Source organism: Malurus melanocephalus, unplaced genomic scaffold, assembly GCF_030028575.1.
Source record: "Malurus melanocephalus ecotype Western Australia unplaced genomic scaffold, MMel_1.1 scaffold_200, whole genome shotgun sequence".
Classification (NCBI taxonomy): Eukaryota; Metazoa; Chordata; class Aves; order Passeriformes; family Maluridae; genus Malurus; species Malurus melanocephalus.
The window spans coordinates 56,756-79,725 of record NW_026623432.1 but is presented as its reverse complement, the minus strand read 5'-3'; the positions used below and the strand labels follow the sequence as shown (position 1 = coordinate 79,725).

The 22,970-nt window shown below is 38.2% G+C and overlaps 1 protein-coding gene across 3 annotated transcripts in view; it reads right to left on the bottom strand.

Moving 5' to 3' along the window:
* FBXO15 (F-box protein 15) overlaps positions 1–22,902 on the bottom strand; it is a 25,705-nt gene extending 2,803 nt beyond the window's left edge. Inside the window, exons 1-9 of one of the 3 annotated variants that reach the window (XM_057373508.1) lie at positions 22,749–22,902; positions 17,999–18,112; positions 15,962–16,066; positions 12,199–12,441; positions 11,733–11,942; positions 9,782–9,911; positions 7,426–7,508; positions 6,050–6,195; positions 386–510 (exon numbers count right to left, since the gene is read on the bottom strand). In XM_057373508.1, the coding sequence (XP_057229491.1) occupies positions 386–510; positions 6,050–6,195; positions 7,426–7,508; positions 9,782–9,911; positions 11,733–11,942; positions 12,199–12,441; positions 15,962–16,066; positions 17,999–18,112; positions 22,749–22,798 (1,206 nt within the window). In that variant the 5' untranslated portion in view covers positions 22,799–22,902. Of the gene's footprint in view, positions 1–385; positions 511–6,049; positions 6,196–7,425; positions 7,509–9,781; positions 9,912–11,732; positions 11,943–12,198; positions 12,442–15,961; positions 16,067–17,998; positions 18,113–21,686; positions 21,828–22,748 lie in introns of those variants that run through there. The other 2 variants (XM_057373509.1, XM_057373510.1) reach the window with 2 other exon arrangements.
* Between the last annotated feature and the right edge of the window lie 68 nt (positions 22,903–22,970).

Below are 22,970 nucleotides of genomic sequence, written 5' to 3'. Positions count from 1 at the left end.
AGGGGTTCAAGGCTTATTGCTTGCAAAAAAAACCAAAAAAAAAAACAAAAAAAAAACCAAACCTCACAGAAAGTACACCTGCAGGTTTTTCTTTGTCCAGCATTTAAAAGCAAAGTTGGTTAGTCACAGCATTTTGGTAAGTGGAAGGCACTGCAGTAATCACACATGCATAATGGGTGCATCATGCAATTCAGATTCTATGAGGCAAAAAACTTTTTTCCCCTCAAAATTCGCATTTTTTTTTWAATATTGGAATAGAGGTTTTTGTCTAGTTACAGACGCCTTCTATAAACCAAAAAATTGTTTTGAAATTTTGAAATTTAGGATGCAAAAACATAATACTGTTCTGAAACACGCATTTCCAGAAACAAAAAATATATCTGACCTTTACACTGCCTTTAAACACATCTGTTTCCCAGCATATGCCAAGTGTCCCAATAATAGGCAAGTGCTTCCTATTATCCTTTAAGCTTACAACTGTGAGCCTCAGGTATCCATTTTCAATGTCACCTGAAATATAAGCAATATGCAACATTATAGCAATATAAATCAAATCCAGCCCAAGTACACTGTAAATGTYCTCTTACCTTCTCTCCATGTCTTTTTTCTCCCACTCACCAATAAGAAACCCTGACATGCACCAAGAGCTACATACCAAGCACACCATAGAGAAATTAAGTTGCACCTTGGGGCTTTGGTTCTGTGATCCACAGTAGAAACAGCAGCTAAAAATTATTTTGTATTTTTTAGTATAAAAATAGAAATGCCACCTAAATAACTTACACAAGGATGCAAGGAGTAAATTCCACATTCAATGTTTCAATTTCATGCCACCAGTGCCTCCATCACTGCCCACTCATCAAAAGTCAAGCTCAACACTAACACACAAAATAAATTATGAGATACCTCCCCCAGCCTTTTTTTTCAAATTATTTAAATCTCTCAGCTCTGACTGGAAACTCAAATAACCCAAGACAAAGTGTACACAAATAACTATTACTCCTTGGAAAGAATACTACATCATTTAAACTGACATGCAGTACACTTTATGTTGAATCATGTTTTTAAGTTATAGATTTCTTCTTTTTTTTTAAATAGTTTTTCAAGGGCTCCCTTTTATTTTTTAACAGAATTATTATGATTTGTGATTTTTTTTTTATTGCTACATACAACCTTATTTCTTTGGTATCTCTTCCTCTTCTCTGAGAAGAGACAGACTTTTTTTTCAATTGTTCTTTTTYCCCTCATTGTCAGAGAAGGAAAATTAACTATAGAGTCCAACAGACCAATCACAACCTGGGGTACACCACAGAGAACATGATTTTGGACTACAAAGAAAAGTGAAAATGGAAGCATCACATCATGACACAAGCAGATTTCTTAGTAGCTCTTCCTTAAAAAMGTTTCCTTGAACAAGAGATACCGTTTTAAAAGACTAAAACAAAAATACTAGAGGCCTCAATCCAAAAAATTAAGAAACTAACATTTGCAGGAGACAGACAGGAAGGGAGAGAAGGAATTCTCAGGAACATAATGCTTGTCAGGATTCAGTAACAGGCCCTGGATGGTAAGGTAATAAGTGACAGGGCTTGTAGAGGCTTAAGATGCAAGTGACAGAAATTAAAGAAGAGAGAAGTCTTTTGTCTGTGATTCTTTCAATCAAGCCCAAGTAGCAGCATGAGACTGCAGACAGAAAAAGCAATGTCAGAAAGGCTGGCTGTGAGCTAAGTGGCTGCAGCCCGTGTGCAGTAGCAGCAAAACCTCTGCCTGGTGGTTGCTGAAGGCTGATAGCTGGAGGCAGTGATGGAGAAAGAAGGCCCACACTTTACCACAAAAGCCAAAAACTTCTCTGAATTGGTACTGTAGAGTCAAGCAACTCCCAAGATATGGCTGGCCACAAACCAGTGCTGAAAAGCCATCACTCACCAGCACAGAATACAAAGAATACTTACTCTGGGGAGGAAGCAGCCCAGCACATGACAGAGGATAGCAGCTGCAGGTTTTCCAATGCACTGTCTGGAATAGGAGTGTGAATACAGTGAAACCAATATAACTATACCCAGGAAGTATTCAATAGGAAATACTGTGTATTGTTGAAGGAAAATTAAATGCTCCAGACTGCAATACCCTCTGTCCTCACAGTGAATCCCAAAAAGAACCCAGTRAGGAAAATGTAAGCAGAATTCACTTCCACGATTCAGCTTGAAGTAGAGAAAGGCCATTAAACTGACATCTGCCAAATGGTTCAGTTCCAGACCTCAGTAACTCAAATTCAATGACAAGATTTCATTCAAAGTACAAGTATCTTAGCTAAACAGTTTACTGGCTAAGCACTGAAAGCCAATATTTAAAGTTGAGCTTTTATACAAGAGACTTGAAAATAGGCTGACGTGAAACAGGAGACTTGAAATTRGTCAACAAGCATTTTTTCCAAAGGACTATTCAGTTATCCACAATTCCAATCTGAATGGAAGGGGCTATTTCTCTTATTCATTCAAACCAAATAAAGTTTGAAAGGAATAAAAATAGACTAAAAAATACTGCTAATAGATTAATGAAGCCCAGGACATCACTAACATTGCATGGTTTTAATACCACATTACTAGATAGATCAGCTGGCTGAGGTGTGTTGCAGTTACTTCTTAATTTTAGCCAGAACAGAAATAGGCAACAGATCAGGAATCTGCAGGCTAATTATTCATGGGTTAGTTAACCCAGCCTTTTTTTCTTTTTTAATATAAAAGCTYCATTGCAGTCCTCACATCCAGAAGAAAGGAAAAGTCTGTCTAAAAATGGGCAAGAACCTGAAGGCCAAGTATTGAAATCTCCCCTTCCTCACCCTAGTCAGATGAGAAAATGAAATTAAAGGGCAGAACAAGCTACATTAAACATAACAAGACACAGAGAAAGCAAATTGGATAGGGCTTTCTTCAGCCTGATACAAACTTTGTTTCATTACCTCTAGCCCTGGGTTTTACACATATGGCAGCCAAGCAGCAGAGTAAGTTACAGGGAACTGTAACTGAAATATTTCCAAATATTTAGCAAACAAAGGTAATACCCTTAAAGAGAACCATGCAGACAACCATATACCCTGCAGACAAACCTCAGGGGAAAGAAACATAGACCAATAGTTCCAAAGCACTTATTTTAGCTAAAAGCCAAGAAGCTTGTTTTGTTAACTAGGCCTTTGTTGCAAGCTGCAATTTGATTGGTATTTTCAGAAGAAAAGCTGTGCTTAACACAAAGTGGTGCTAAGAACCAGCCTTACCATGCTGAAATGGTTACTTCAACTTACAAATCAATCTTCAAGGTCAAGCAAAACATTTCAAATGCCTGATATGAAATTTTACAAACAAATCTTCAAAGCTCTCTAAACACAGAAAAATCACTCCTTAAATTTTGCAAGCGCAACTCATCAATTTACATCAACAAGAAATTACATTGAAAAGCCAAAGCTTAAACTACCATGTGGCTACAAAGCTGTGCTTAAAAAGGTGAAAACATAGATAAATATATTTCAATAATGTTTATTAAGAAGCTAGATCCGTGGCTCCTGTGAGTTGTATGAAAAGCCTGTCATATCTTCCTGAAGACGAGGAAAAATTTTCTAAATATTTTCATTTCAGTTACACGGAATTTAGCATATTCACCYTGCAGTATGTCAATAAGGCCACATTACCAATTCTGTTTACATGAAAGGGAGTATAGAATCAAAYGCTAAAACCCAATCAAAAAAGAGACAAAACAGCTAGTTACTACAATGCAAGTTTTAATACCAGAAAAAAAATCTGAAGCCGTTTACACTCCATCTGCTTGGTTTAATCAAGTGTGATATAACCTTTATTAATTCAATATTAAAAATTCTGCAAAAAGAATTGAAAATAGAGTAGCAAAATTAAGCACAATATTGACACTAATAAAAAGCAGACAGAAATTAAATCTTGAACAAATAAATCATTTATTCTGCAGAATACAAATGGGCATTCTCTGGTAAYCTAGGAATATCTAAAGCTTCCTAACAAAAACCAATAAATAAGTAAAACAACAGTATAACAGCTGAYAACTGCTCTATGTCCCAAGTTGTGGAAACCAAAATGGGGATATTACATTCATAATTTAAAATAAAACTGGATTGGGTAGAGCATTTTGAGAAATAGTGAGATTTCTCAGTATTGTGACCTCCATGTTTCAGAGTCCTTCCAGAGGACGAGACAAAGAGTRTTATTAGAATGGTGCCTAAAAACAAAGCACAAACCATCAAAACATCAAACCAGCTTAGCAAACCTGGCCACATTCAGCAACACCRTGTTTACCAGAAAGAGCAAAATGAACACCAAATTACAATGAAAAATGTGACAGCAAAGAGCCATAAGCTGCCTCACTACACTTTCTGAAAGAAGTCAAGCATTTTCCAAAAGGAATTACTGTGCACACAGAAGGGGACTAAATGACAAATGAGTTTATTGTCTGCAGAACCATGGCTTCTGCTGTCTGATGTCCTATGCGACCAGAATCTGGTGGCTGTCATACTGCTGAAGGTCACAACACCAAAGCCATTCACAAAACCATTGCATGATAAAACAGATTCTGTAATTTGTAAAATGAGATGGCATCACAACTGTAGCTYATGGACTTTTGCTGTAACTTGCATAAACATCAGCCTAATCTTTTGTGGAAGTAGCTTCTAAGCCACAAAAAAGTGATACCAAGAAAATAAGTTTACCACATAATACTTTTTCTTGTGSAACTGTATTGCTAGGAGCATAACATTTTAATTTTGGAACACAAAATGTGACATTCAGGTAAACAAGAAAAACCAAAACCCAGCACAARCCAAAAAGCCTGACYCTCTGCCCTATTTTGAGAKGATGGGTTGTTTTGTCAACATAAAGAGGACTTGTGTATAACACAGTACTTCAGGTAAGATTTCTCACTACACGCACAGACTTTCACTGAAGTTTTAGCCATGGAAGTATTCCATTCCTTCAAGCTCAGAGCTTTCCCAGAATCGGAAAACATGCTTATTTCAGGTTCAAGGACTACAATACGCCACACTGCACAAGGCTGCAGTATAAACGACAGTTCTTGGAATCACTAAATACAAATGAAAAAAACCAAACCAAATCAAGGGGAAATTCTGTAGCCCCGTAAAAGCAYTCACGCCTGACAACAGCGCCCTCTACTGACTAAAAACCATTATTTTCTGAAATCCACAGAACGTTCAGCAGTGCCGGTATTGAAAAAAAATACTGAGGAGCAATAATTAATTTATAGTACTTAAACACTTTAATTAATTTAATTTTAAATTAATTTTAATATTTTAATCTGTCTCTACTTACAGAGAGACAGCTGTGTAGCTGTAGGAAGTTATGTCAAAAGAGAGATCACCCATATTTTGCAAAACCTCAGCACAATTATGTATTTGGGCTGTACAAGAATGACAAGGATGGTCAATCATGTCTCATGAAAAGAAGTGCTGAAAACAGAATGAAGTAGCAGTTAAAAACAATGAAATTGTTTACTACACAATGAAAGGATGCCAGAACAGGTAACCTAAAGCTCACCGAAATAAAAACTATAAATCTTAAAGATCACAGTAACTTCTACAAATATATTTAATTTGTCAGTGCACCCAAGGTATACCTGAGGAGAATTYTACAGAAACAAGCCTCAAAAACATGAGGACAAACCGTCTCTCCTTTATAAAATACAAGTAGAAGAAACAGCAACCTGCACCAAAAGCTGTGCCACTGCATTATTAATGCAGAATTCAAGCAAAAGAAAAGACCCTGACAATCTGCAGAATTTGCGTCCTAGGCATGCCACTGTCAATGTAACAGTGGGCAGACTTCCTACGGAGCAGGCTTAGGATGCCCCACAAAGCACCATCCAGACACAAAGAAGCCATAACATAAAAAAAAAAGATCACTTACTCTTAAAATTCCATTTCCATTTCTCCCCTTAAAATAGAGATACTGGGTATAAGAAGGAAAAACGTAAGCAGAGATCGTTTTTAATACAGGCATTATTGTTTCTTCAACTTTACCTTTTCTGCAGAAGAGGCCCTTGAATGTTCCACACAGGTACCTGCAGCTTCTGCCATGCAGATCTAGATGCAGACTGTAATCATGCAGTCCATATTCTGGGTCAATATCATCCAGTAAAGGTTTATTAGCTGGAGGGGCATATTGACTTGAAAAAAAAAAATAGAATTTAGCAACAAGGGATGGCTTAATGGAAGGAGATCTAATACATAGCATGATACTAAGACTGATCTTGAGAGAGTTCAGAAATCAAGTATCTCTAGCTCATCATGTTTCTTTCTAGCCAAAGACAGAAAATATGGCAGTCAACTTTAAAAGGTACAACTGTTAAAACTTCAAAACATGGAATTGTCTACAAATTGTAGACAATTGTAGCATCAGCTTAACTACAAAGTACAACTGCTAAAACTTCAAAACATGGAATTGTCTACAAATTGTAGACAATTGTAGCATCAGCTTAACTACAAATCTAAAAGTCCATTAGCTAGAAACTTCTCTGAAATAGCAATTCTTGGAATAACTTTCTTTGTGCCTAACTAATTGAGCTACCACATACAAATGACATGAAGAGAACAAATGCCAGAGGCAACTGAGCAGCTTCTACGTAGGATCCAATTTGGTACTAAGGGAGATGGTGTTAAATCGTATCTTCTGTGTGAGAAGAGCCACATTTAGTTCTAATGGGCATTCAAGACTACTGGTGGATACAATAGTATCTGACCAGAAAGCAGAGGGGGAAATAAATACGCTAAGTAATATTCTACAGCTAGAATCCTTTTAAACAGTTTGCAGCATATAAATAGGTATCAAATATATTATATATATATAATATATGCTCTTTTATATATTATATATTTATATTATATATGATATTTTATATATATATATATATATATATAATATGCTGCAATATGCACATATACAAACACTTTATAGCAAATACAGTTAGTTTCTCAATGGGAATGAAAAATAAATGCAGGCACCCCATCAGAATTTTCCCCCCTTACACAGCCAAAGATTATTTCCATACTTTCTGAAATGTGTCTCTTTTCTTTCTCTGTTTCACACAGGAAGAGGAAATAAAGTCTATTTGTGAAAAGGAAGAAAGCATGGGCAGTTCTAACTTTCTCAACACAGCAAGTTATCAGTACACTTGTATAACTAAATTATCTCCTTAATAGCATAACAATGGCAGTATYTTAGTATGAAAATGTTTCTACAGTTTTGTATGTTGTTACTGTARCTGTTGTTTATATTAAACATGGATAGTTAATTACTACCTAAATATAAACCTGTTACCAGCAGCCAATTTTAACTATAAAACTCAAAGCTTTATTCAAAAGGTTATCTTTATCACTCAAAGGAAAACCAAACTTACACAGTAGCAGAACCCAAAATGCTTCTCTCAAGGAGTTGATTATAATGAAGACTCGCCATAACAAAAGCAATTTCATTTTTCTCCTGAAAAGTTAATTAAAGTAGATGTATTTTCATGTGGAAATTCTTTTTTTCATAGGGTCTTTCAGAGCATTAAAATTCATAGATAAATGCTGCTGCTTATTACTGTGCCAATTTCTGTAATAGGGCTAGCAATGGCTTGCTCTAACAGTGGGACTCCTAAAACCTTTACTGTCTTTTCACAAGAGTTTAGAATATATACAAAAGATTACAGCATTTCTACATTATGGAGAAAGAATAGGAAACTAGCTATGCCAGGGCAAAAGCTATAAGAGCAATCCAAAATTGTACTTCCCTAGCTTCTACTTATCACTATAAAATAGATACCTAAACAGAATCAAATAGCACTTACTGAAGCATCAAGTTCATTTTCATATGTAAGGAACTATTTGCAAAGGGGGCTAATGTCAGTGAGGGATACAGAATTACTCAATAGAAATAGTGAATTTCAAAGTAAACCTTGGATGTCTTCACCAGATTAAGTACTCCTGGGAAAACATTAAGAACATAATCTCCTGTAGATGACTATATAGTCAAAGAAAACATTAATGTGAAAACTAAATAGAGACAGAGCTTTGTATTTACTTCAAGAACACACAGTGCTAGGATGTCAGCTTTTTTCCTCTAAATGTATTTGTAAGTGCCTACATTTATAAACGCGTAAGTCAAYAGGAAAATTATTCACTGCCAGAAGTCTATTTCTCTCCTGAAATGTGGGCAAGTACTGTTTTCATCTTTCTGGGTTACAAGAAAATTACATCCTCTATTCAAACTTTTTGCTTCTTAACTACTTCTGTATTTTTATGGTGCATAATTACAGCTATAAAAGATAAAACAAGGGAGATTTATCAATCACACAGTTTCTAAGTCTGTCTCTGTCCAAATACCAGGAGGCCCACGTAACCTGTCCTTGGCTTCTGTTATGCAGCTATGTGCAAAAAAACAAGCTATGTGGCATTTACAATTATTACACCCACTGACAGTTAACTACCTAGTATTATTCTGCCTACACAGAGAATAAGAACTGCTGTTCAGAAAAGCAAGTACGGAAAATATTCTAGAGTGAGGCACTCAATTCTTAACAACTATGTGGAACTTAGTTATGATTGAACCATTTCCACGGGCTGAAAGAGTTCTCTTTCCAAGCACAGGAGGGGCCAATACATGTGCAAAACTATAGAGCCAACAACACAGGGACACCAGCCTACTAAACTTCTGAAGATACAAGAGAAATGTTGATTTATCAGAGCTTTTCACAGACAGAGACAACATGTAATAGTCTTATGCAGATCARCCAGTCTCAACTTTTCTAGGAAATGGACTTTTCAGTCTTACCTTTAAGTAAGAGTGAAAGAAATAGTCCTTCTGTGGTTTTAAACATTGCCTCTGGTAATTGTGTATATTTGAGGCAGCATGTTTGCAGCTGGAAATTAGACACAACTTTGAGGAACTGTTTATAGGCTCCCAGAGGAATGTTCCTTGTCATGGCCAAATAGGTTAAACCTACATCAATAACRTGGCTGAGGGGAGGAAGAAAGAGTTGCCACCTCTGAATTCAGACCAAGAGCAGAACAGCTGAGATAGGCTCCATAGCACCCAGCCCTATGTAGCAACAGGCAGACACTGAGGTCCCAGTGCATTCTGCGCAAAGATTCCCTTTCCTTTTGCATAAAAGTCTACTTCACATGTTCTGCAATGTCCTCTAAAGACATTCATCTCTATAACCACCCTACAGAGGCTAAATGCTCAACTTATACTCTTAATACCAAGAATGTAATACCCCCAAAAGAGCACAATTTAAAGCATTCCTACTGCTGGAGCAGGAACACAGCTAGCTGGTGATGTAGATTAAAGCTAAGTTGCTATGGGGGAGCTCATCACTTGAGTGATGTGGACAGGGCATTGCACAAATCAGAGGAAGAAGCACATCTGTCCTCAAACCATTCTRCTTAAAATTATTCTAGATTATCAAACTTGGACATGTTAAGACTGCAAAACAAATAAAACTGAATGCAGTATCTAATACAGTATCTTACATAAGTGATCTCTGAATTAGAAGTGAACTTTTTAAAAAGTATATATACTCCTGTGACAGCTTTTAGAATACAAGAAATCATCTGCTAGCTGTCCCTACATGCACTTTGTTGTWACTAGTTTAGAAAAGATCTTTCAAAATCCAAAGAAAAATTAAAAAAAAACCTCCTCAAATCCCAAACTATAAGGCAAAAAAAATCTGCTCCTTCAAGTCTTAATACTGAAACAAAATGTTACCTTACCTTCCAAATTCCTACTAAGAGTCCTGGATTCAGACTGAAGAGCTGGACAAGCTCATCAGCACCAACTGTTACACTACTTTCAGTCAGGTTAGCAAGATGGTATTCAGCAATCAAGGAAAATCGACGAGGTCTTTGGAAAGAACATACAGAATGTACCAAAAAGGCTGTCTCCTTATTCTCCATATATAAAAGTTCAGCCTAATTTCATTCTTAACTGACCAGCTTAAGTCTGACCAGCAGCACAGGATAAGAATGGTTTCAAAAGCATTTGGCATGCAGAGCCATAAACTATACATTCAAACAACTACAGTGTACCAGCAGTAGTATAATCTCTAGTAAGAAAATAAACAAAAATCACTATGTAATCTTCTAAAACGCTCTTAGAAAAAAGAACTTCYGCGCTTGCCTAATTTTTCAAAGGAATTACTTTATAATTTGTTTCTGATACTTTATTGGTACTAGATGGAATCACTGAACATTTATCAGGGTGAAGCAAGCTACTATGGTAACTTTTTCTTCCACAAAAGCAAAATTCCAAGGAAAGGCTCAAATTGCACTTTAACAAAGTCTTTTAATTTGTTCAGAGAAAGCTTTCCTTTTTTAGATTTTTTTTCTACATTTTGCCTATAATTAAAGCCATTTAGCTCCAAAACTCTCTTAAAAATTTCATGGACATTCCTATTAACTCATGATGCATTTAAAAAAAGAGCAGAAAGGGTTTGCATTACCTATTCAGAATGAAGAGAGAAGTCATCCTAAAACCTTTTTCAGACTTTCAAAACAGTTCCCAGATTTCCCAACAGTATCACTATGGTTTTCACCTACTACTACACTGAACACTGCCAGGGATGGGGCATCCACAACCTCTGCAGACCTGTTCCAGTGTCTCACCACCCCCACAGTGAAAAATCTCTTTATAATCAACATCAACCCTTTCCATCTTTAAGTCAATCAGGCTTGTCCCTGCACTATTGCCTCAAGGTTTCAAGACTGACATTCTGAAATTGGTGAAACTACTACATTCATCTATATTCACAATCTCTAAAACCTTACCCTTCTGTGAAATAAATACACCAAATGCCTGCAAGCTTTTTTATTTTCTACATATGAATTGTCATCTTGGTAAAACAACTACATTTCCCACATACTTTGACTGCAAGACTTGTTCAGCTGACTTTATACAAAAGGCTTCTCTTGATTTATTTCTATTTCTATTTTAAGTAAATACTTAACTTCTGCTTGAGGAACCTGGTGTTTTGYGAGTGAACAATTCTCTCTTTTTAGAGCTAGGGGCTTTGAGTTAAAAGCATGTAGCTGACTATACACATAGACCCAGATGTGAGCAAAACTCTTTGACAGCAACCAAATACCTCAAATAGACACTTTTCATTTAAATATCTTCTCAGAATATAATGAGAAAAAACATTGTACACATTTAAGTTAAAAACAACAGACATGCTGTGGAAGAGTGTTTCTACATGCACATACGTAAGAYTGCACACAAAGTTACACACCAAGTTCCCTAAATTCATATACACACCTATCAGAGAGAAAATAAATATTAGCAACATCAGTTACCTGACTGTAGCCACATAAATACTGCTGAACTTCTCCAAGCTAAGTTTTCACATTAAATTCTCCTAGATTTACAAGTTTCTTTCATGCTCATTTTAGGTCTATGTCTCCAATTCAGCATTCCAAGGCAGGACCTATCAGTCTGCATATCACATGCTAGTAGCTATGAATTGATTAACCTATGAATTAATGCCATAGCTTGTTGTATTATATTATTTCTTGCTAAAGAGCTCTACCAAAGAAGAGAAGAACACAGGAAGAACTTTCCAACAAAGAGTTAACTTGTTGAGTCAAACAAACATCAGATAGCTCCTAAAAACACATTAACAATCAGTTACACACAAAAAGTCCTCAAAAATTCTATCTTAAAACTCACCTATTCTTGCTGGGAGGTCTGCTTTGGTCAGGAAGCAACGGTGTAACTCCAAATAGTTTTAGGGTTGACAGGATGTCTAAGCACGGCCAGACYGCACCATACCAAAGTATGGTAACAGATGTGTCCTTAAATGATAGGTTTGGCTTCTCAATTATATGCTCTTTTCCATTTCTGTCCTTTAGAACAATTATCCAACTCAAGCCAGAGACTCTGTTATTTAGGAATTGAGAGGGGAGAGGGGTGTTTAAAAAAAAATAACCAAAGCGACAAAATTTAAACTCTGCTTTCAATAGAATTTTCTAATTTCTACTGCTAGTTATGTTCCTCCATTTCAGTCATTTATAAATTGTCATTGTATCTTCCCATTAYAATATACTTTTTATAGCTCTGTTTCTATAGTCCCCAAAACATTAATATTTTGTACACTGTTCTCAAGTAAATCTCATTGTGACAAAGCATTGCTTACTTCATGGCTTCTTTGTTTTTACATGGAAGACCTGTATAAGGATCTAGAAGTTTAACAAGCCGCATTATTCTAGATTTGAAGACAGATGTTTGTTTGAAGATGTATTCTTTCTTCCAGTATCCAGGCTTTTCATCATGTAGAGCAGCACAGCCCAAAGAAACAGTTTCTGTTTGTTTAGATGACATTTTCCAAATTGTCCATTTTGGTTGCAAAGAACTGGAATAGAGTTTCAGCCAAATTCCGCTGAAAATAAAAATAGAATAAAGAGGAATAAATTTCAAGAAWAGTCACCTGTTTTTTTATACGCACATCTCAGCTACCACTGAGTAAACAGTCTCATCTGTCTTCCTGAAGATACAGGATGCAGGATGAAGCTCAGCAACGTAAGTGAAAACTGATAAAGGTTAAGATAAGGTAAAAATTTCACCGAAATCAATGCTGCATCCTCATCACAGAAAATCAGCTGGTGGAAAAAGTGTTTTAACACCTCTTATTCAACAAGATAATCTGTAAGACTCAATTTTCTCACAGAGATTCAACTGAAAGTGGGGTGGAGGAGGACAATTAGAGTAATTTTGTTGAATGTTACCAGTGTCACGTAAATCCCTTCTGCACTCTCTTTGGAAAGGCTCAGAGAAGACATGACTTTCTGAAGATAAAGAAATGTGACAGTAATGATGGGGTCATCTCCCTCATGCCAAGACAACTACGACACATTTCAGCCCCCCACACCCACATCACTACGACAGTTCACAGAATATTGAATACAGGCACCGACAAGAATTCCAACAATAATCTGTGAATATAGATTTCCAATAAGTTTTCTAATTTTAAAGTGTTAGACACACAGTCTACATAACTGCACTAAAGAAAATTAATTGCAAGAGCAACAAATTCTTAAGAGAGACATTTTCTACCATTTATGAGGGAGATTACCTTTACCAGTCCTCACTCATCCCCAGACAAACTTACACTGGCATGTCTTGCAATGCATTTTACCCTCTGCTTAAGGCATTCAAGGACAAAATCCATCCCACACTGCCTCCTACCCATCAAAACCATTCTCAATTCATCAGCTGCTGAGAATAAGTCCCCAAATGCTGAGAGCGAGGTTCTGGTTATTGATGTAAACATATCAAGGAATTTTGCAAAAATCTTCCAGCCTGCTGCTCTGCAGATATATGCAGAATCCCCCACTGCCATTTTTTGAGACAGAAGTGGCAAAAAACCACACAGACCAACAAACTACTCTGACTGTTAAAGGTGGGTTCACAATCAACATGAGCTTCCAACTTTCATTTCACCAAAAGCAGGGTGGGGAAGGTAACATGAAGAACAATCCTGTAAGTACAACAAAGACTTATGGTATTTCTCTTTTAAGACCAGAAAAGGCAACCAAGTTATCAGACAGTATAAAACATTTCTGAGAGAAAGGAGAAATTCTTTTTTTAACTCCAAAGCAGTTTAGAATTGTACAGTGATGAAAACAAAGGAGAGATGTCCTTGGCATACCACCATCAGGTGAAATTGAGCTATCATCCAACTGGTCCTAATTAGCCTAAAAAGTCCAGTAAAGTAGCCTCCTGTAAAAGTCTCCTGTTAACTAGAAATCCCTTCCCAAGAGAAACATCCTTTCTTTCATGAAGATACTCCACATCTTACTGTATAAYGCTGAAAAGACAGAGCTTAGTAGTAGGCATTTCCTGCATTTTTAAGTTACRGACTCAGGCAATTTAGCTGACTGAAGGCAGACTAGCCACAAATAGCTACCATCATTGTCCTCACTCTCAGTTAYGTATTGCTTCTTCCTTTCCTAAAACAGTGCTGTGCAATAAAAGACATTAGTTTAAGGTCAAAAACTCAGAGCAGGGAGACAGAGGTGAAAATGAAGCAGGACTTGGAATCACAAGTGTTCAGGAAGCTGCCCCTTCACCTTTTGAAGAATTCAGGGAAGATAAATCAAAAAGGTATCCAACAGGGAAGCACAAGTCTGCATTTTTCACAGCAGAATATATACCCTGCTTGTCTCAAATTGTTAATACCCAAGGCCTCTCATTGGACATTACTACAACAAGCCAAACAAACCTTTTACTGCTAACTCAAATGCCAGAATCAGATACACATTGTCATCAGTCATCACCTGACCACAAAGGCAAAAAGACCTGTGCTCTCATTTCCTCTTACACAAGCACATTTTGCTGGTGATCAGAATCATCATGCTCTCACAGGCAGACCATACATGTGAACTTCCCACACTGCATGATGGGAAGGCTGGCATATCCCATACTGGGGCAAGGAGGGTGCAGAAGTGGGGGGTCAAACATTTCCTTGTATTCAATAATTCTAYTGGAGACATCAGTGCCAAGGAACCATTCAAGTGCAGACATTATTTGAACAGCCCAAAGACAAATCACTGCATTAAGCAGCACAGACATATCACAATGAAAGACTTATGGTCCAGCTGCATCAGGGACACCCTGTACATCCAGGACAGCAGAAATATCCTAAAATAGATATTTTCCCTAAAAAGCAAGGTCATATTCATCACACAAATATGCAGGGACTTCAATTAAAATTTCTGCTCATTTGCAGCAAAATTCAGGGTCTTGAGAAAGTCCATGGGAATCCATCAGGAAGAAATAACCTGGTCCCACTGAACCAGTCAGGCTTCTAGATAAGGGAAAATATCTCTTCCCTAAGTCCCATTTGTGCACATACACTAATCTCTGTTAAGATGAAAAAATGGAAATAGACATCGTCAAAATGGAGGCAGATGAACTCATCTTGTCCTGAACAGCCACAGTGACTTTATCCTGCCTCACCACCCTGAAGTGGAAAATACATACTAAGATAGATAATTTGTGACAACTATGCAATTTTTATCTACACTTACCTGCTACAGTCTTCCCTTTAAATTCATCAGTTCTAAAGATTTCAATGCCAATGTAAACCAATTCACTATACAAGTTTTAGCAAATAAGGGAAAATGGATTCATACCAGATGCAGCAAATTCCTATACAGGAAGACATCTTCTCATTCAAACAATACTAATGCAGTAGAATTCTAAAAAAAAAAAAAAAAAAAAAAAAAAAAAAAAAAAAAAAAAAAAAAAAAAAAAGGATGCCCAGACATCCTACTTACTACATACCAGCTTGAGTCTCTCCTCTTTATCCTGTCACAAAATTATCATGATATTGGTAGGAGCAATTTGTGAACTCTGTATACGCAATCCTTATTTAAAAAAGTGTCAGTATTGATCTTCTCTTTTGTTTTAATTTAGAAATCACCAAAACTTGACAAACAGAGTAACAGATAAAAATCACTAGTGAATTATTTTATTCAATTAATCCCGCTGCAAAATCTTGATGAAAGAATTAAGTAGGATGTCAACATTATGAAAGTTATGACAATTCCATAAAGCTACTGGCAACACACTACTAAGTATCATCTGAGTAGAAAAGTGTGTGCAGATGCATGTGAATACAAATATACAAAAATGTTAAAACAAAAAAAAATGCTAATAGCAACATTTCAAAGCACAGGATTTAGTTTCTGCCACATAACTGCCATTAAACAGCAGGACTTGCACAGCTCTAATTCCATGCAACCTGTACTGTGGCCTATGCAGTGCAATTTCAGCAGAGTAATTGCCCAAAGGTACATACATCAGTCCTCTGGCATCAGAGAAACTAAATTAGAATGACTCATAACTCATAACTTAAACACAACTGTGGCATGACTGAAACCTTCTCTCTTCCTTACTTGTCATTGGCCAGGTCATAGAAGCGCTTATTCACACAACCAACAGCCAACAGGGACACAGCATCTAAATAGGAAAATATCTCCAGCAGCATTTCTGACGGCATGCTGGAAAACAAGAGAAATACTGTTAGACTTGTCTGCAAACTCCAGAAATTACAGTGGCAGAGAATTTTAATGTCAAGCCAGAGAAAAACAGAAAACGTGAAAACCAGCAGTTTGTAAATAGATTAATCCAAAATAACCTGAAGAGGATTCAAAAATCATCTGAAGAGTTGAACTGCAGAACTTTGGTTCCATTTTGATTCTGCAGTATGTGCCATTTGCCTAAAACAATTCCCCACAACTTATTCAAGTGGCACAGTACTATTACATGAAAAGTTAAGGGTTTGTATTTTCATTAAACTTTGTTAACTTTAACCCAGTTTGACATGAAACTACCTCATTTAGCTTCAGTTTCTTACTGTTTGTACCATCACTTTAGCATTTATTCCACAAGGACCCGCGTTTGCAAAACTGCAGATATATTCACTCTCCCTCTTGACTGTGGAGTCACATCTCAGCATGCACCARGACAGAAATCATGCTCTACCTCAACATAATCTTCCCACTGTGTGTGYTCAGGGGTCTTGCAGAATGTTCATTTATGTCAGCAGAAAGATATGAACTTCAAACAAGAGCCAAGTGGTATCATGAAAACATTAATGTCTGTGCATCTGGAAAACTGCCTGAAATGCAGGCACCAGTCTAAGAATGACAAGCAGAACACACCCTCGAAATGAGCCAATGTGATTTTTGTACTAAGACAGAAACCTCATACCATTCGAGAAGAATCTCGCAACTGCACGGAGTTTAAAATACTCGCATTTTATACTCCAATTTTCTTGAGCACGGTCACATCAAAATCACCACTGAAAATACAAGGTGCTGTGAAAGTCAATGCCCCAGCAGTGCCACTCATCCTTTTACTACTCTGTTACTAACAACACTTGGTGATTTATAATACTATTTCAGAAGCAGAGAGCTTTAAAGGGTAGCACGGTAATGCCAATACCKCAATGTTTGTATTAAACTCAGAATCCTAGTTGTATTAATGAACAGGCAATGTGCCAAAATTTGCAGCATGCCAAAACTTGCACTCTTATAATGTGAAATAACTCATACACTCTAAGTCCAAAGCAGTTAGTGTACTCATTCCAGAGATAATTTACAAGTGAWATCTTAAAAAGCTGCAAATTAACTGAAATAATATGCTTGATCCAGAATTTTTAACTGCAATTTTTACAACTGTATTCTTTCTCCTTTGAAGGAAGCTGAAAGGATTTTTTTTTCTTTTTTTCTCTCACCATTCACCAGTCTAACAGCATAAAGGTAATGAAATGGCTATCCAATGCAAAACAGAGAAATCACTACACAGGAAGCTATCAAATGTAKAAAACAAGGAAAACTAATTACTTTTTCAGGTAACGTGTTCTTAGATTCTTTTTCAATGTAATTAATTTTCAGAAAGAAAACAACTCACAATTTAACTGAAAGCACCCTTTCACTGTCAAACAGGGAAGAGAAACATTTACCTTCCAGCAAACCTGCAGCAGCTATCTATTCTTCCCCCCCTCATCCCATTCCAACATTCTCAGTCTCTCTATACACTAAGACACAYTTGATAAAAATCCATAACCAAGAGAAACATATGAAGTTTAATTCCCAATTGGCTTTYACTGAAGTAATAAAATGACAGTTTTTATTCTCAAGGAACAACACTGCCCGTGACTTGCAAAGGACCTGCTGAAGGCTTCACGTGACTTGGAAAACCTACATACTTCTTATGAACTTAGAAAAGGAYGCAAAGGAGAACCATACCAGAAAATATTAAAAGGTGAACACAGAATCACAAAGTAGGCCAGGAAAGCAAATCTTTTCAACTCAGAACAYTTGAAATACAAATCTCTAAGGTATGAATATAATTACTGCAGGCACTCAAAAGGCTTAGAGTCCGCAGGGAGTCTTCCACCTTCATTCCTAAAGTAAAGACATACTTACCTCTCAATGCACATATTTGATTTCAGTTTTATGGTAGGAGTCAAACACAGACTTTTAATTCCAGCRTTTATGGTTTCAGGACATTCCCCAGGCTTTGCAGCAAAGGTCCTTAACCTACTTGTAAGAAGGAAAAGCTGTTAGGAGTCACMTAGTCACAAAATGAAGAAATACGCATATTGTGCACACCTAGACACAACATTTCAACCAAGGCAAGATTCGGGGAATACATCATATGGCAACTCATTACTATCAGTACATGATTTGAACAATTATGCCTAAGTTAAGATACCTGACATCAGGAAGATTCAGATTTAAACTCACAGTTGTCAGAAAGGAACAGTGTCGCTCCCCCAAATCACTTGGAATCCAGTAGAGATCTATTATCCTTAGACAGCTGCACCCCTGTGGCAACCACAAYCAACCTCCAGAGACCCAGGCAGCAAGTCAAACTCAATGATTAATCCTCTGTTTCACAACATTACTCCAGAGAYATTTTTGAGCCATCCAACTTTGCTAAGCTATTAAAAGAGCCCAGATAACACAGTAACTTGAAACTTTCTCAAAAACTGTTGAGGTTCAAAAAGAATTTCCTTGAATACACAACAGAATCATACGTGAAACAAAGCTGAAGTCTCATTTCAGATCTTCTGCAGCTAAAATATTCAAAATCTGAGAGACAAGTGTTATTTCAACAGGCAAAATGGATATCAATGTTTTTACAGCTCATTAGTGTTGCAAAATGTGAAATATGTAAAATTTTCTTAAGAAAGGATATTYTTTGATGTTTGATCTTTGTGTACTTTCAAGCTTATACATCTTGGAAAGGAGATTTAATCCATGAAAACAGAGAGCAGCTAGCAAACTATATGTCCAGCTGTTAAAAAGACAAATCACTTGCAGGTGAAATTGCTTTTTAAGGTTTAGGGCTTGRCATGCTTCAATGATTTCACACCTGGGTGAGGTTAACAAAGCTTGGGAAGAAGGATGCCCACTGATAGTGGACACAAAGAATGCAGATTTACAGGCCACAAGAACACCTAAAGAAATTCCAAGATAAGGAARAAACTACTAAAGCAAACTCAGTAATTGCGCTGAAATCAGTTCCGAATTCCAGAAGCGTGAGACTTTGACCACTGACCCAAGAAACCCACTGACTCAAAAGAATAGAAGGACTGAGCATGCAGACTAATTAGCACAACAAGCAAGAGAATAACAAACTAATGAACAAACTAACAGAAGACAGAAYACTAATTACTAAGGGAACCATGCAACTTGTAGCAAATGGAAACTATTCCTCCCTTTGCTAGATTGTATAAAATAGTAAAAAGCTTTGAAAGTTGGTGYGTTGGCTTTGTGGATTAGCCACCTAGCACCCCCTCTGTGCAGAACTGTAAATATACCAAATTCTTCAACTCTGTGTGTGGACTGGCCTCTAGCATACCACGGTGAAAAAAACCTATTTTGGCAACATTAGCACAYCATAATTCGGATAGAAAAGAAAGAAACTTTGCACATTTCTAGCACAAATGCTTACAATCCAACCATTTTTCCATGTTTTTTGCTGTAATTGCAAATACTGTGATTCATCCATGTAAAAATATGGAGATAGAGTTTAAATCGTAAATCAAATCCTTATACTTCATACTCACCAATGCCACTGAGCAGAGTTCCCCATTCACTGCATTACTGTTATTCTAAATTGCCAGCAGACTTTCCAACACCTGCTAAACTAGCTCTGGGTTTCTAGGCAACCAATCAATATGGGGGAAAAACACCTAATTCTGAAGTATTTGGGTACCATGTACCTTTAATGCACACTGTTCTAGGTTTAAGATTGATTTATGCTCAAAGAAAAATAAAATTGAAAGAAATTAACAACTCTGGTCTATCTTGTCAACTGCACTATGTAAAAAAAAAAAAAAAAATCCAAGACATTTTACAGAGAATTGTTATAAGCATAACAAAAAGACAGGCACATTTCAGCATGTCAGTTAGGTCCTAACCACTGACAGACCAACTAWATTAACAACTACAAATAAAGTAGCCACATAAAAACAAAACCTGGAGGTCTCACAAGGGTTTTACTCATGTATCATTATCAAGAATACACTTAGATTATAAGGAACCAACAAACTGCATTTTTCAAAAGCCATTAATGGGATTTAGAGACACAAATTGTGCTCAACAGCAGCAGAGCTCACACTTCTGTATGTTCCAGGAGAGCACTGAAAGCAGAGAGTTAGGACATACTCCACAGGGACATAACTCCACAGACTCCAGGCACAGGAATAAATCACATAAGCTGGATTCTGGACTTTAAAACACACTACCTTGGGTAAGCATAACCTGCATTGCCTGTATTCAGTCCTTCTTGCTCATCTTAACCACTCCCCCCTCTTCTTAACCTCAGGGAGAAATATCTTAGGAAAGAAGAATTCTGCCCACACATGCCTTGAAAATGTTAATRTAGTATCTATTCCTTTTGCAAACTTCAATTAAAAAAACAAGTCCTGAACTTTTGCATCTTCCAAAACAAAAATATTTTCAAGGTGTGAAGAAACAAACAGCAAACCCAATCCATAAATTACTTTTCAAGTACTGTGTGTGCCAAGATTTTAAATTAGCATTAACAAAGTGCTTTTACATTGCATTGACAAAGCTTGGGCAGATAAGCCTACGATAAAAGTCAATGACAGCCGTTACACCCCCTCTTTAGAAACTTCTAGAACTGAGATGCTCTTATTTAAGAAGCACAACTTCAGTTGCTTTTTCATTACCTTTCAACATGKGGGGCTCAATTGTGTACCAGTATTTTCACTTTCACACCCCACAAGACTAGCAATGTGTGTTGTTTTTCTGATGGTCAGCAAACAATTGTCTTATAAGTAACATTTCAAATAACATATATAAAGTTTTAAGTAGTAAAAAAAAAAATCTCTTCCAAATGTTAAAGCATTCCTGCAARTAATTTTGACATGGGTTAGTTGGGATTACTTTTTTCCCCTCAACTAACAATTTCAGTCTCTTTAAAAGGTGGATATTACCCCAATCCATTTACAGGTTAAAAAGAAGGGGTAAAAAAARCAAAATAGGGAATGAAACTGCTATGAAACCCAAGGTTGTTGGGTGAGCAGAAAAATCTGCTTCCTCAACACTGCCTCTAAGATTGACACTTTAAAATTTTGGAAGCCAAACCTGAACTGTAAGAATTAAGGTAGTCATACCTTCCACAGTGAAAACCTCCTATTTATTACAAAGGCCTAACTATCCCGAACACAGATAAGGTAGCCACTAAACTAACCAGTACTTTGGGAATACTTATTATAGTACCTCCTCCAAGGTTAASGACTTACTGAAGGTTAAGCCCCCCTTTCCCAGGCAATAAAAAATTGTTAAACCCAAGAGTCCGTGCAYGTGGCAACACCTGCGTTTCTTCTTTTACGAGGTGTCAGCTCCACAGGGCCGGGGCAGGGAAAGGGGAGAACCATGGCTACGAGGGCGTGCATGGCCACAGCCCTCGCCCTGAAAAGGAGCTAGAGACCAGGGTCCTGTAGGAGGTAGAAGAGGCTTCTCAGAGGAGCAGTGGGAGTTGAGGGAAAACAACAAACCACCCTCCCCATCCGAGGTGAAGAAGGCCGAGCAGGCAGCCCGGCCCGGCGGAGCCCCGCTCGGCGCGCCCCCCGGTTACCTGCCACGGCCTGTCGCCATGGCCACTAGGCTTCGGGAGACCAGAGGCTTCAAGCCCGCGGCGGAGAKGGGAGGGAAATCAAGGAGTGGGCGCTGCCACCTCCCGTGGTACGCCCTGTGGCAGGGTGGGACGGTGCCCGCCCGAGGGAGGCGGTGCTCGGGGGAGCTGGGTCGGGGAAGGCGGGGCYGAGCCCGTCCGTGAGGGACAGTCGGGAAGCGTTAGCGCCTTGGGAACCGCGGCAGCCTGTGCGGCGCCCCGCCCCGCGCCTCACAAATCAGGCGGGAGCTCTCGRGTGTGGTGTTTTCGGGTGTTAGAATCAACGAGGTTGGAAAAGATCCCTGAGGTCATTCAGCCCAACCTATTACCAAACACCACCATGTCAATTAGAYCACTAYTACGTCCAGTCTTTCCTTGAAAACCTTCAGGGACRGTGACTCCAYCACCTCCCTGGGCAGCCCATTCCAATGTCYAATCGYCCTTTCTGCGAAGACATTCTTCCTTCTGTCCAACCGAAATGTCCCCTGCTGCAACTTGGTTTTCCTCTTGTCCTATCACTTATTAATTGGGAGAAGAGGCCGACCCCCACCTGGCCATAGCGTCCTTTTACGTACTTGTAGAGAGTGATAAAGTCCCTGTGAGCTTTCTAAGGCTAAATATTCCCAGCTCCCTCAGCCACTCCTCATCAGAACTGTGCTCCACACCAGCTCCATTGTCCTTCTCTGGACCCACTCCAGCACCTCAAATGTCCTTACTAAATGGAGGGGCTCAAAAYTGAGTACAATACTCAAGGTGCAGCCTCACCAGTGCTGAGTACAGTGGGACAATCACCTCCCTAGTCCTGCTAACTACACTCGTTTTGATACAGGCCAGGAAGCCATCAGCCTCCTTGGCCACCTGGGCTCATATTCAGCCACTGTCAATCAGCAACCCCAGCTCCTTTTCCAGCAGCAGCTTTCCAGCCACTCTGTCCCAGCCTGCAGCGCTGCCTGGGGTTGTTGTGGGCGGGACCCGGCACCTGCCCTGGTTGAACCTCATGCCGTCGATCCCGGACCATCGATTTACCCTGTCCAGGTCCCCCTTGCTGTCTCCATCCGTCGAAACGTCGACTGCATCGCTTTGACACATATACGTGTGCAACACCAAGAAAAACATGCATAAAACTACAGCTTTAAAAGAGTGACCAGGACCGCAGGCGCCGCGAGCAGACCCCCGGCACCCCCTGAACCGAGCCGGGTGTCACCGCCCGCGGAGGGCGGGCTGTGGCAGTGGCAGTGGCAGTGGCGG